The following is a 14,599-nucleotide window of genomic DNA, read 5'->3' on the forward strand; positions in this document are numbered from 1 at the left end:
AAAAATGTTTTGAAGGAATGATATGTCGTAAACTAAACAAATTGTATACAAATCTACTTATTACTTGATAAAAACATAATTACTTACATGAATTTAAAAAATTAAATTATTTATAGAAGCTGTGAAGAACATCTCTTGACTGATTCTGTATTGTTTTCACTCTTCTAAATTTGATAATTATCATAAAACCAATGCAACTATTTACATATATTTCAAACCAAAAATTATTTTCTCTTTTCATAAACTCTTCAACCCTAAATATTTTTTATTACATGACTAAATTAAAAATAAATAAACAAATAAAAAACACGCAATAAAATAAAACAGTTAAAATCTCTTTATTTCAATTAAAATTCCCTGTGGAGTATTTGTTCAAAGCTCACTTTGGTTGCAATGGGGTGGGCTTGAAACTCGTGAGTTGGTCCCTAGGACATCGGCCGTCAGCATTTCAAAATCTGCATCGCTCAAGAGTGAAGCACCGGAACCTGAGCCGGGTGTCACCGACTGCTGTTCCTGTTCACGCTTTTCCTCTTCTAGTAAGTCCTCTAACAGTAGGGGCTGCTCCTGAAAGAGGTCGAACTCACGATTACGTCGAAGTATAATTTTAAATGGAATATGTCTTGTGCTTTTCCATTTGATAAATGCGTTGTTATTGTTTATTTTAATTTTTCTTCTTTTTTACAGTAAAAGCTCTACTGCAATATGCAAACTAAAATTTTATTTTTGTTTAGTATCAAAGTGCAACACATACATACAAAAAAATAACTACTCTGAATGTTTATAAAAAGTTTAATAAATAAAACAAAATCATGCACATTCACTATTGACTTTATTAATAATATAATTAAATGTTTTACTCAATATCTACTGTCTTAAAATTTTAATGTTAAGAAAAGTGTTAAAATAAATTTAATGAGCCAAAATAAAATCAATGCAGCAAATAAAAGATTATTTAATATTGAATACAAAACAGAATGAAAGTTGAAAAAAAAGAAAAAAAAAAGACAAATGTCCTAGAATGAATTTTAGCCCATTACATCTTTATTTTATTATTTTTTGTTAGTAAACTAGTTTGAATTTATACTGGGTGGTTTCTCACCTGTAGGAGGAGGGATCTTCTTTGAGGAAGGGAAGTGCCTGCAGTCGGGGCGAGGGGGGGCCTGGGAACCTTTGGGGCTCCGGCACGAATCTATTTGGCATATACCCTAGTTAGTCATGCATTACCACAAAGCAAACAAATGCCACACAAACTATTTGACACTACGTATGGAAAATAAATATGATAAAGTATGCATTATTGTCCCAGTTTGTTCTCCTAACTTTTTCATTTATGATTCCGTTGATGAATTGTACTGAACAATAATAAAATTATATAAAGAATTTTTTCCAAGTTTTAAAAGGGTTTACATTTCTTTTTAAACCAAAGAAAGCAGTAGGCAAAAACACCTATCATGCAATTTCAAATTTAAAGGGGAAGACAATAGCTTATTTACTGACACTGATCTGAAAATAAAGCTGGTAAAGGGAGGTTTTTCTATCCCAATGTGTCATGCAAAACCATTAATAATAATAAAAATAAATACATAAATAAAGAAATATAAAAAATAAATCATCAAATCGGGTAGAACAACAATTTTCCATAAAACTCTTAAGGGATAATTTACAATTGATCAAGAAAACCTGAGTCTATGTTGCATTTTCTTTTTAAATTTTGATTTATCAGAAATAACAATTCATTTTGAAGTTGTCTATGCGCTTAAATTATGGAAATTTTTTAATTCTACTAGTTTTTAAATCAGACATGCTCCTCAATTGATAAAAAGATAAAGTTTTCAATACTTTATAAAATTTCCGATCCAAAATTTACAAGAAAATAACACTTAAATCACAAAATTGTAACTAAAAACTTAAGTCAAAATTACTGAGACTTACCCCTGATTGGAGTTGTCCTGGATAAGGAGGTGGTGGACCTGGGTAGGGTGGAGGAGGCGCAGGTATTGGAATAAAATTCTGCCCTTGATTTCCCACAATGTTCGTAGATGTTGTCAGTTGAGGACGAGGAGATTGACCTTTAACATTTACAAAATTGTCATATTTTTTATAACTGAATATGCTGAAATTAACAAGTTGAAAATTCACAACTTACTTTGCAAGACCTGCATTCGTGGTAAAGGTGCTGGTGGAGTTGCAAACTGTGCACTAAACGTTTTATTCACAGTTTTTGTTTGTTGCCTAGGAATTGAAGCCTGAAAAGAAGAGTGGGTAAATTTTTTGATTTTAATACTATTTTATTTTTAATTTACCTGTGGTGTAAGAGGGGCGACGATTGAGTTTGTCGGAGAAGGTGTAGGTTGCCCTGGAGGCGTTCTGCTCACAGGTTGTGTCTGAGTCAGGATAGGGTTCGCTTTCACCAGCGTTTTGTTCTCCTCCTGCCGTATTGGTGTGTCTTTGGACTCGTTCGGGCTGAAAAAATAACGCATAAAATCACAAATGTCCAAATCTTCGTTACGTGTGCATAGAAGATACTCACATTACGGGGGATTGCTTCTTTTTGACAACCTCTGCTTCAAGATCGTCTAATATATTAGTCTTCTCCCCACCCGAAATGTTGTCCAGCTCAGGATCGGCATATTCAAGGATGTTGAAATCTGCTCCCATTTCAGCTGTAAAGAAAAGTAAAGTTATTTTTCTTTATCACTTGGACCATTCTTTACTTTTTTTTTTTTAATGTTCAAATTTGTATTTTACCAAGCAGTTCATCATCGTCCTCAGCAAGGTCTCCGAATATTGCAGACACAGCCTCAACCTCAGCAATGCTACCTCCCTCCTGCTCAAGTTTTTCGAGCTCGGCAGTAACCACATCAGGGATTTCCTCACCATCTCTTGTTCCTGAAAGATAATTTATCAACATTATAATACCTTAATTATTACATTAATACCATTATAATTATAATTTTAATTTCAGGAATAGTTTATGTTTAATGAGTTACCTTGAATTCTTTGTTCAACAGTTTGCTGTTGGATCCTTTGCTCTGCTATTATCTGGTGGGTGGGTCTTATTATTGTCGTAGGAGTAGCTGCATCTAGAAAATAATTATGAAAATTCAATTCAATTCAATTTTTGTGCAAATATTTAAATAATTGTAAAAATGTGAAACAAATGTCACTTTTAATTAATATTTAAAGGGAAAAAGATTAAGGACTAACTCTGAGGAAATTGCTGTGGCCGTTGCACCAGGTTAAACTGATCGAGTCTAGTAGCTGGCCGAACCTGTGAACCTGGAAAAGCAGCCCTTTGATGTTGTAAAAGCAAACGAACTCTTCCATCGACTCCCTAAAATAAAGAATTTATTATAATTTTATATTTTATTTTTATATTATTAAGATAATTACATGTATAGCCTGTTGGGGAATTGACTGTGGCCTCACTTGTGCAATAGGTTGCCTTATTTGTGCAGCAGCAACTGCAGTTTGACCAGAATCGGGTGTAGCCTCTTCTGTAAATTAAATAATATTTATTATGCCATTTTCAATTAACAATTACAATTGAATCTCACGTTTTATTTGGTGCCGTTGTAGTAGATCGCGCAACTGGCGATTCATCTCTTCTGGTGTGGACTGTCTTGGAGTAGAAAACGGCGAATTGACCGGGGGCCTGATGCCGATCATACGTGGGAAAAGAGGTGCCGCACCGGGAGGAGTCAAGCCCCTGGCCGTTTTGATGCCTGGGGGTGATGTAAATTGTTGAGGTGGACCCCTAGGCGAGGCGAGGGCGATGTTTGTGATCGGCTCCTGAGGTGTGGCCACCTGCAGTTGCTGTGGAGTCAAATGGGACTGGGTGTTGGACGTTTCTGGGTATTGCACTATGGTTGTCCCATCACCACTTATCTGCCGATGCACTCGTGTCACTACAAAACACAATAAACACATATTTGTAAAATGGTTTTTATCAAAATAAAATGCTCTAAAAAAATTTAAAAATTTAATTTTACCTTGGTTTCTAGCTTGTGAGTGAAGCTGTTGTTGCCTCATAGCCTGAATGTGCTTCCATTGTCTCTCTTGTTCTGCTTCCCTTGTGGATTTGTTTACTTGAGTTTTGTCTTGTTCCTAGAGACCACGGTAAATGTAAATCCTTATATACAAACTTCTCACTTATAAGCATTTAAATCATGGTTCAAAGAAAGCAATGGATACTTAATTTTTTTAAATGAACATATCTTGTTTTCAATTTCATATAACAAACATTACAATTTTAAATAATAAACATTTGCTAATCACATTTACTTAAAACTAATTTTTAAATATGCAACAATAAAATGATTCAAGTACATTAAAACAAAACAAAAAAAATCTATGCTTTAGAGAAAAATCCACAAATGTCATGCAAGAATACGCATAAATTCTCTTCCACCGAAATGCATAAACCAAAATCATCACCATGGCAAGGCCCAACTTAAAGGAGCCATTGTTGTCTTTTGATGCTTTGGAAGGAAAAAAAGGACATGTTGTGTAATATACTAGTAAGCAAAAAGCAAGGGTTATATGCTATGTTCGGTTGAGTCAAAATTTGACTTTTTTTCTAGTTATTAGTCTAAACAAAAGAAAAGATTTTTATATATATATCTATTTAAAAAATTAGAATCAGACAAACTTCCACATATTAAAAAAAAGAAACAATAATAAAAATAAAATACAATAAAATAAAAAATGATACAAATATTAGTTGGACTTAAAATTCACTGTGAATATGATATGCTCCACAAAAAACAAGTTTGAATTTAAAGAGAAAAAAAGACAATCATGTTAAAAAATCGAAAGAAAAAACAATGGCTCAGCAAATAAATTCATGCAAAGCAAATTTCAACCATTTCGTATAGATGGAATTCAAATGTACTACTGAAACGTTGAATCTTCATGTTTACAATTCCCTCAGAGGGCAAATACTGTAAATGACTTGTAGAGGGATACTGTTCAGGTTGGTGATTATTTCTGGGGTTAGAAACTGGTCATAAGGTGGTCATTATTTGGAATCAGAAAACCTTGTCTTGTTCAATGTAGACAGGAGGAAATCAACCTTCGTTGCAGTAGGATAGGCCTATGTTTTAAAGAAAATTAATTTAGATCTACAACAGTCAGATATGTAAAGTTAAATTTCCAATCCTTGGGAAATACCAGATATTAAACGAACTTCGAATGATTATTTTAACTTTTAATCAGGTTTGCAAATTATAAAATTTTAAAATAAAAAGGATGTCTTTTTAACCAACCATGTGATACTTCTGATCCAATAATGTTTAAAATTAATTTTCTACCCAAAAAGTTTTAAACACTTGAGCGATTGCCAATTTTTAGTCATAGCTTTTTTTCTCACTCCCCAACAACAAAACAATAAAAATACATTAAATTAAAAAAAAATATGAAACTTAATTTATCAATTTTGTTTACAGAAATAAAAATATAACACTGGTTGTATTTTTTTTCTTCTACTTAATGCACATCTTGAATTTAGCAATATGTTTAAATTGTAATCATTTCACTAATTTTAGGTCCTGTATAATCCAAAATATGAGCCATTTAAAATTAAAACATTAATTGTATAAGAGGATTTTATTTATTTGTGGTGTTATTTAAAACAATTAAAACAGTCCTTACCAAATTTATTAAATTATGTTTACCACTAATATTTGTTTGTGTCATTAAATCCCAGTGATTGAGTGATAATAGCAATTCAGTAACGATTAAGTTCACAAGAGTATTTCGTATCTGGTTAAACCAACTCAACAAAAGCCTTCAATAAAGTGTCAAAAGAGCCCTCAATTATAAAAATATCTTTCTCAAATAAAATAAAAGATCTAACAAATGAAATGAAAAAAGGATTGCAGATTATTTCTCTTATTTGAATCATGTGCGCCCACAGATAAAGACAAACAATACATCTACTACATTTATTTAAACTAACTAAAATTCAGTAGCTACATAATTGCAAATTAACACTCCAAGAAAAAATACAAAGTAAAATAAAATAAATTAAAATAAAATAAAAATAAAATAAATAGTGATATGAGAGTACAATCGTGCATAAGGGCTCACCGTGGAAGGTGGAGTGTCGTAGGTTTCTTGCCCTAAAGAGGGTAGTGTGCGCATAATTTCAGAAGGAGTTAACACACGGATGTGCTGATCAGAGAGTGGGGAACAAATTGTATTAGTCGTTCTTGATTCAGATTCAGATGTGCTATGAACTGTTTTGACAGTTTGAATGAATTGCACTTGTGATCGGACTGAAGGCTGTGTTATAACAGTACTGACTGTGGATGTTTTTGTGGGAATGATTTGTATGAGGTTTTTTGAATCGGTCGACTGTCCCGAAGTAGTGGAAGTCATTATAAGAGGAGGGACTGATTGTATGACGACATTTGTCGGTGGGTAATGTATCGTACTCCTCTCATATTGGTACTGTATCGCACGGGTGACGGGGGTCTCAGTCGTCGTAACGATTGATGTCGGGATTATATGAAATGTCGCCCTAATCCCTGGTGTGTTTAAAGGGATGTACTGAATCGTGGAAGGATGCGATGGGATTGTAGTTGGGAATGTCTCTTGAGTAGATGGCGAGTGCAATGGTGAAGTGTTGGAAGCTGTTGAAACTAATTTCTGTTCTGGACTTGGAGGAGTAGCGGGATACGGGGAATTCCTATCACCGGATGTAGGTATTTTCGAGGGGGGACACACCTCAAAGCTCTTCCCACTTGATGCTTGCTTGCCATTTGGTGCGTCTTCATCCGCCAGCTCCTTCCCAATCTGTCAGACCCATACTTTTGCATTAAGTGCATCAAATCATTCCAAACTCATTTAAAGGAAAAATATTAAAAATGCAGTGGTTTGTTAGTGTTCATACAATTTTGTTTTCAAAAATAAAAATATAAATTTAATTTAAATTTTTTGTTGTTAGTGACTTATATTATAATACTAAGTATGTGAAATCTATTTTGTTAAAGTTTACAATATTACTAAATGTTATAATTATTCACTAATCAAGCTCCAATTTCTAAAAGCCATAAGTACACGGGAAACTTGCCTACTGTGAAAATTCCTATAGATTGTATAATTCAATTGCCATATATTTGTTCCAACAAATAGTTTACTGAATTCTGGTGTTCTTTAAATTACAAAATATTTAAAACAGATCAATTACCTGTTGCGTTTTCTTTATTCGCAATGAACGGTTTTCTTTCGCTTGTTGAACAAACGGCGCTTTTTTCTCAGCTGGTAACGTTCGCCATTTTTTAAGTATCTGTTTAAAACGATCGCTCCAACCTGGGGAAAAACAATTATATGCACAATATTCTTTTAAAGAATAAAAAATATATATATCTTACTAGGATATTCTTTTTTCCACTCTGAATGGTTAATGTTAGCATAGAGTACAGGTGCCATTGTTGCATGTTGGCCAAGAGGCTCATCAGCTTCCATCTTGTGTGAAGTTCTATTATCATCACCGCCCCAAGGACTACCTTCTGGGCTGAATTGTGGGCTACTTCAAAATAAAAACAGCTGTGATGCCGATCCAATAAAAGGAGTTTTATTTATCAATATATTTTACTTACTTGCTATACTCTGAATTGTATGGTGAAACAGATGGAAAACCAATTGGGGAAGACAAGTTGGTATGGACTGAAGGAGTGAGCGAATTGGGGGTTCGAGAATGCATGCCACTCTGCAACGTCCCTGAGGAAAAAAAAATTGTATTTAACCAACACCTTTATTTTTGGTCAAACTGTATAAATTTTCTTTAAAGGGGAGAGGGTCAACCAATTGTCAGATTCTTTTTCCTAATCATTCCGTTCTTCCTTTAGATCCTTTAGAGAATAACTAATAGTCCAATGACACAATTGGTCTCATTTTATTTATGGCTTTCTTGTGAACATTTTCATTAAGTTTAAGGCATATAATTAGAATCTGTACAGAGCTAATAAACTGTATGAAAATTCACTCAAAAAATTGCTTGAATTGATGTTCCATTTTCTTAAGAAAGATGACAACTTATTCACTAGGTTTTTGTTTGTTTTAACGGTTCTCCAACCATATATATATTTTTTTTTTACATTATATTGAACATTTTGTAAAAATCTGCCCCTAATTATCATTATTCAGAATTTGTTTTGAATATGAAAGTGATATGAAAAGTGTAATTCAAAATACTGAGCTGAAGCCTAGAAAAAAGGAACATGAAGGTCAAAAATGTGTCTTTTCACCAGAGGATTTTTTTAAAACTTTGTTTGATTTTTGCCCACACTTTTTGTGACATATCACTTTGTTGAAGCCGCACCGTACTGCAGACATTGTGACATTTCCACTGTACGTTTCAGGGTTCCAGTTTTATTGGGATTTATCTATTCATAGAGCCATTCTGATCTGTGTAGAATTTTTAATTTTTAAACTGAGCAAAATTAGTTTAATAAAAACATTTGGTGGTAGAGGTCTGGGTACCTGGTCAGGTAGGGTCAAGCACAAATGTGAAGGCAAAGCAGTTAAAGCTGGGACGTCTCGTCCTCCAGACCGAGCTACCATGATCCAGCCTGGTGACACTGTGCGAGCACTTACTCATTTGAACGCTGTGAGAGTGTTGACAGTGTCAGTGGGCTGGTTGTCCAAAAAGCTCTTGTGAATTAAGAGCGCAACAAAAAGACCCCCCCCCCCCCCGAGAGTTTGAAGTGAAAGGAAAGGATTGTGTAAACCCGATTGAGGATTGGCCCCGCCTGATATGGACACCTGCTTATGGGTCAAAATCTATACAGATAGCCTGTACGTAGAGAAAGGTTGCTCAGTGTGTGACATCTGATAGAAAAGTGCCAAGCCTTGGCCCCTTACAGGAAGTGAGTAGGCATGTGCCCTGATTTGTTGGTTCTCAGGCGGGCGAGTCAAATGAAGGCTCCCCTATTCTCTTAAGAAATGGGGGTGTTCCTCACATATAAATATTGTGTGTATTTATTTGTAGATCATTTATTATATTAAGTGATGTATATATTTATTTTTATTAAATTTATAAATAATTAGTTTATTGCGAGTGTGCGATTTACATATGGCATAATAGCGTAAGACCAATGGCGGAATATCAAGAACCATTTGTCATAACAGTGAGTGGGGGCTGAAATGATTTCACTATTGGTAGCCCCATATATCTATAATGACTTTTTTAGTGCCAAAATTGGTTGCCCCCCCCTTAACAGATTTGAACATTACCTTGTTGTGGGGACATTTGAGGGTGAGAGGGAGTCCCGGGCGTCGGTCCCCGTGCTGGGAAAGCGCCTGAACTTTGCGATTCTTGAGATTCATCTGTTAAAACCCCTTTGAATATTTCCTCGACGTCTTTGGAGTCCATGTTCGGTAATCCTGGAAAATCTGGGTGTTCTTTATAAGTTCATTAAATTATAATAGAATGAATTGAGAAATGATACCAACCAGTTTCCCTGACCATCGACTCTATACTAAAGTGTGGGCCAAGTATTTCTGACAACTCGTCTTTTTGGTTTTGAGAGTCATGCTGATTTGAGGATCCTAGGATATTTTACAAGTGAATAATTATTTTAATTTGTCTAAGCTTCAACACTTATATATTCAACACCTACCTCCTATTAAATTCTCTGTTTTAATTCCATCCCTTTCATTCATTATAGTATTGACTAGATCATTAGGGAGTAAATTATCAGATAAATGGAGTATGTCTTTCAATCCTTCGCTATCACTCACGTCCTCCTCCTGAAATGAAAACTTTCTCCATTTAGCAATAAAATTAATGTTAAAACTGACACTTTTTGATATTTACTATTGTTATTACAAAGATCGCTCATGCAAAATAAACAACTGAAATTTTTATTTTGAAATAGAATTTTTCCAAACCATAACCTATCCAAACGTAGCCAAAAGTTAAACATTCCTTTAAAGAGGCTCAAGAAATCTAAATTGGTTCAAGCGGAACCTCGTCTATATTATTTCACAAGGAAGAAAGCTAACTTTTGAATTTAAATACATGGATGCAAAGTTTAAAAATATGACTGTACCTTTACTGATATTTTAGATGAGTTTGAAGGGTCAAAATCTTCGTTTTTATCAGAAATTTTCTCTTGCTTGGCTTTGACTTCGGCCATTACCTTTAATTCATCCTGTGTTAGAAAACATTAAAATGCACATCCAATGGAAAACTACTCAGTTAACCAATGGCAATCCCGAAGAAGGTATTTTGAACAAATTTTTCCAAACGGAACTAACTTTGCCTTTTTGATTTTCATTTCCTTATTTTATTACTTTTTTTTCATGGGCAAATTCAATGAATATGGAAATAAATAAAACTTGTAAAATCATAAAAATTATTCACCTGTGATAATGTGATAGTCTTGTCATGGCTAACTTTATTAGATTTTCCTTCGTCAGAATCGTCACTACTGCTTTCTAATTCTTGAGTTGACTCCTTGGTTATATCCAACAACTCGCGTCCAAAAAATGCCTCCTTCATGGACGAAAATAACAACATTAAATACAGGTGTACATAAAAAATAAATAAAAACAAAGTACCTGTAAATATGATGGATAGGTTTCAGCCAATTTACTTCGTTTTTTATTGCAGCGTGGTTTCCTTCTTGGCTTATCTTCTGCAAAAGGGTGTGTTGAGCCTTCTTCATCATCTTTAAACCTTGAGCTTCGCATTTTAACAGCTGAGAACCCTCCAATTCCTTAAAAAGAAATAATAAAAAAAAGTTAATAATGGATGAGAAATGTCTCTTTTTAATTTGATTATAAATTTCTTACCTAGCTTTTGCAAGTTTCTTTGTTTCTTGCGTTTTAAAACAACAACTCCACTCTCCTTTGTGTAGAGGGAAAATCCTTCAGGAGGACTCAAAACTGGCCCACTGTCTTTTGAGCCCCATATCATTCCATCTTTATAAACAGTATTTGAGTTATTTTCATTGTCAGGATCTATAATATAAAAATGAAAAAAAAAAAAAAAAAAAAAAAAAAACATTTTAATTTTACCATTTATAGAATCAAGGCCCCCCAGAATATCATTATCCTGGGGTCTTTTAAAGCCAGGCCTTTTCCGCCGCACCGGTTGATTGTTATTTTCCAGGGAAAGGTTTTTAATATGTTGCAGACCACATTCCGATAAACAAATACCATCAACATAATAATCATTTGATGATTTTCCATCTGAAAAAGTAAATTTTAAAAAAGTGTCAAAAGAAAAGTAAGAATAACATTACTGAGTTGTCTTACCAGGTGTGTATTCGGGTGAAGGCACTCGCACAGGTGTTGCAGGGAGAACGAGAGCGACATTGCTCGGCCTGCATAAAACGCAGGTATAACCCTGAGCGCAACACGCTTCCGCCTCTTGTTCAGTATTAATAGTATCACAGAAGCAATGCAACCACCTTCAAAACAATTATATTAGCACACAGAGCAAATACCTAGTTTGATTGAGTTCGCCGCTACCTTTCACAGGTGATGCATTTAATAATGAGATCTCCATCCGTATATAATTCCAGGCATGCAGGGCACGTTGTTCGTGATGCGCAAGCTCCACATTGTGAAAAATTTGACTGCCAGTCCGAATTCACACCAGGAGAACTAGCACCACACGTTTGACAATGTGCACACCTACATCAATTTAAATGAAATATCACTTTTTTTTTATTAATTGTATTAAATAAATTGCACATAATATACATACAATTAATAAAAACTACAATTCATTACTCAAATATCTCATTATTTCTCAGAAAGGGAACTTTATGCCAAATAATTTCTATCTAATCATAATTGAATTACGGATTTATCTTATATTATTTTATTTTTTTAAACTGATATCACTAATAACATACCATCTGCACTTCCATCCTCCTGTTGGCACAGACCCAAGAGGTGGGTCCATGCAATAAATATGATAGGAAATATCACAATCGTCACATAGGATCAATCTCGCCTCGTCGTTCCTTTGGCCACACCCTTCACAAATAGTGCAATCCAGACACCGCCAACCCCTTTGTAACATCACTTTGGTAACCTGCAAAGAAAAGAGGTTGATATTCCAAAACAAATCTGATTAATAACTGATAAGACAAACCTTAACAGAAACACAATATGGATGATAACACTGGCCACACTGTGAACACGCGATCAGACAGGCCTCCTGTTCTATGCCCAAAGAACCGCACATGACGCATATATCCTGCCCTAAAACAAACCTATCCTTGGACGAGCACAGGACAAGCTTGTTTTCGACACCAGGCTCTTCCTCGCTTTTAACGGAAGAATCAGGCAGTGGTCGCTGTAAATTTGTTTTTTATTTTAAAATGTCAATGCGATAAATAAATGTTTGATGTGACAGTAACCTGAAGACCAAGCCCGGGATAGCCAAAGAGTCCCCTCATTTTTGATTTTGCTCCTCTTTTCCTGCCGAAGTCTGCAAACCGAAGCCTTTTCTGGTAGTGGCTCAATGACGATGTGAGGGATGACATTTTCCCACTACCTTTTGGCCTACCTGGGCCCACTCCCAAGCCTAGCCGTTTTTTCGCCAGTTTTGACGCACAAAACGGCTTGCCTTTCCCCAGGCCTATTGTTACTCGCAGAGGACCATCATCAGACTAGAAGTAAAGTGCAAGTCTTAAACCTGAGCTTTTTAATTAAATTTGCTACACATGCTTTTTTAAGACTTAATAGTAAAGGCTTAATATTCATACTGGCTTTAAAAAAAATCTGTATGAATTTTATTTTTAAAATTCTAGTGTACAATATTTTTCTCTAAGATATTTTCTACAACACGCACACAAAAACAAAAGAACAAATTCTACATAATTGCTCATAAACTAAGCTGCTTCCCTTTTATAAAAATAAATAAATAAAAATAAAAAATAGCATTGGGTAAGCATATGACAATTCTTCTGTCATTTTCATGCAGTTTCTAAGCATTGGCCATTTTAAGTAAACTTCATGCAACAAGGTGACATGATTTAATTTTTTACATGAAGCTTTCTTTATCTTTATTTATATATGATGAAACTTGTGAAGTAGAAAAAAATTATTGCCAAATTTCAGCGATGGTTGTGATTCTTCATTTCTCTGACCTAGAAAGGCTTATTTCAATTTGGCTGAAATGTAACCAGTTGCTTGAGGTAAATTAAAAACAATTATTTAAATAAATAAATAATATTGAAAATCAAATTTAATAATTCATTAAACTAAATTCTTGATTTTTTTTAAATCCATAACACTGTTACAAAATATACATAAAAGTAAGGTAGGAATAGATGTTATTTAGTCTAAACGATAAGTTCAAAACTTTATCATTAAATTATTTTGAACTGTTGGCTAAATGAATTTCTAAATGTCAAAGACTCATCTGTATATTTATTAATATACACCAAATTATTATTTTTGGTTCTGAAATAATGTCGGGCGGGAAAACATGCATGACCCTGAAGTGCAATTTATTTCTTAAAACGTGTCAGAAATGTAAAGTAATACCATTTTGAGTAAAAGGTCCAGTCATTATTCTGTATGCGTTGTTTGTATGTTTATCTACTTTTAATTCCCAATGCGTTATTGTGCTTGGATGTGAAACCAAATCAATTTTAAAATACGTTTGTTTTTGTTTACAAGTCTACTACTCAAATGTAATCCATCTTTTCATCTTCTGTTTTCATAAAAGATAATCTTATCCCTTTTTTTGAATCGGTTCTGCAGGTTAAAATCAGAAAACGCTTCAAAACCAGTTTGTTTCAATATTTAGTTAGTGTGAATAATTTTAACTCAGTAAATAAATTAAATTCAAGATGGATACACAGAAAGGTAATTAATTAACTTTTTAAAATTTTCAATAATGTTTCAATGTTATTATTACTACCGACTACAATACTTTCAGAATAATTTTAAGCTCTATAGCATTCCTTAATAAAATGAAGATATTTTAAATTCAATTTTATTAATGTTATTCTTGAAGCGTACTTTTAACCACTTGAAATTAGGTAATTTTCTAAATCCTTACTATCACAAGTTCCATTGTAGATTAGTTGAATAGATGTCTTATTTAATTTTATTTGTCGAAAACTTTCTACAGTGCAGTATTATAATTATTAATTTTAGAATTAGTAATGATAATGATTATAAATACTTTTTAAAATTGAAAATAGCAAAAAAGTCACCTTTTCAGAATCTAAATCAATATCTTCATTTACCATAAGAGATTCTTGAGATGCACTGAGTGATGAGTCCATAACTGCTTCTTCAGTACCTAAGTTGAAAGAAAAAAAAATTACGTTTTTGAAATAATTTAATCCTGAATTAACTAATTGTTAACTGTCAATTTCACTTACTGTCTTTCCTTTTCATGTAATGTACAGTGCTATTGTTTTTACAGGACAGACAGATATATTCATAATCAGGATGCGCTTCTTTTTTCCTTTGGTAACTAACAAAATCTGCCTCTTTATCACACGTCCCATGTACAAACCTGTGAACAAAAAGCAGGTGAAAAAAAAAGTATAAAAAATAATTGGAGGGTTTCGAAGTCCTGCCTACTACAGCTTTTTCCTTCTATGAATTCGATAAT

General features: G+C 33.6%; 1 protein-coding gene across 16 annotated transcripts in view; it reads right to left on the reverse strand.

Annotated features, from left to right (window-relative positions):
• The window catches only part of LOC106669646 (histone-lysine N-methyltransferase 2C-like), a 43,244-nt gene that overhangs the window by 19,550 nt on the left and 9,095 nt on the right, over nt 1-14,599 (reverse strand). For 6 of the 16 annotated variants that reach the window (XM_024224631.1, XM_024224638.1, XM_024224637.1 and 3 more), the window contains exons 11-41: nt 14,364-14,500; nt 14,193-14,281; nt 12,384-12,635; nt 12,116-12,319; nt 11,874-12,055; nt 11,485-11,649; nt 11,269-11,423; nt 11,029-11,202; nt 10,804-10,971; nt 10,570-10,727; nt 10,373-10,504; nt 10,059-10,160; nt 9,627-9,756; nt 9,460-9,555; nt 9,241-9,390; nt 7,605-7,725; nt 7,377-7,534; nt 7,193-7,314; nt 6,091-6,798; nt 3,993-4,107; nt 3,558-3,908; nt 3,394-3,497; nt 3,208-3,334; nt 2,991-3,083; nt 2,749-2,889; nt 2,531-2,663; nt 2,304-2,463; nt 2,147-2,246; nt 1,933-2,069; nt 1,100-1,189; nt 384-564 (exon numbers count right to left, since the gene is read on the reverse strand). In XM_024224631.1, coding sequence (XP_024080399.1) covers nt 384-564; nt 1,100-1,189; nt 1,933-2,069; nt 2,147-2,246; nt 2,304-2,463; nt 2,531-2,663; nt 2,749-2,889; nt 2,991-3,083; nt 3,208-3,334; nt 3,394-3,497; nt 3,558-3,908; nt 3,993-4,107; nt 6,091-6,798; nt 7,193-7,314; nt 7,377-7,534; nt 7,605-7,725; nt 9,241-9,390; nt 9,460-9,555; nt 9,627-9,756; nt 10,059-10,160; nt 10,373-10,504; nt 10,570-10,727; nt 10,804-10,971; nt 11,029-11,202; nt 11,269-11,423; nt 11,485-11,649; nt 11,874-12,055; nt 12,116-12,319; nt 12,384-12,635; nt 14,193-14,281; nt 14,364-14,500 — 5,135 coding nt within the window. Of the gene's footprint in view, nt 1-383; nt 565-1,099; nt 1,190-1,932; nt 2,070-2,146; nt 2,247-2,303; nt 2,464-2,530; nt 2,664-2,748; nt 2,890-2,990; nt 3,084-3,207; nt 3,335-3,393; nt 3,498-3,557; nt 3,909-3,992; nt 4,108-6,090; nt 6,799-7,192; nt 7,315-7,376; nt 7,535-7,604; nt 7,726-9,240; nt 9,391-9,459; nt 9,556-9,626; nt 9,757-10,058; nt 10,161-10,372; nt 10,505-10,569; nt 10,728-10,803; nt 10,972-11,028; nt 11,203-11,268; nt 11,424-11,484; nt 11,650-11,873; nt 12,056-12,115; nt 12,320-12,383; nt 12,636-13,515; nt 13,597-14,192; nt 14,282-14,363; nt 14,501-14,599 lie in introns of those variants that run through there. The other 10 variants (XM_024224646.1, XM_024224644.1, XM_024224639.1 and 7 more) reach the window with 9 other exon arrangements.

The sequence above is a fragment of the Cimex lectularius genome, unplaced genomic scaffold (assembly GCF_000648675.2).
Source record: "Cimex lectularius strain Harlan isolate CLEC.00 unplaced genomic scaffold, Clec_2.1 scaffold8, whole genome shotgun sequence".
Classification (NCBI taxonomy): Eukaryota; Metazoa; Arthropoda; class Insecta; order Hemiptera; family Cimicidae; genus Cimex; species Cimex lectularius.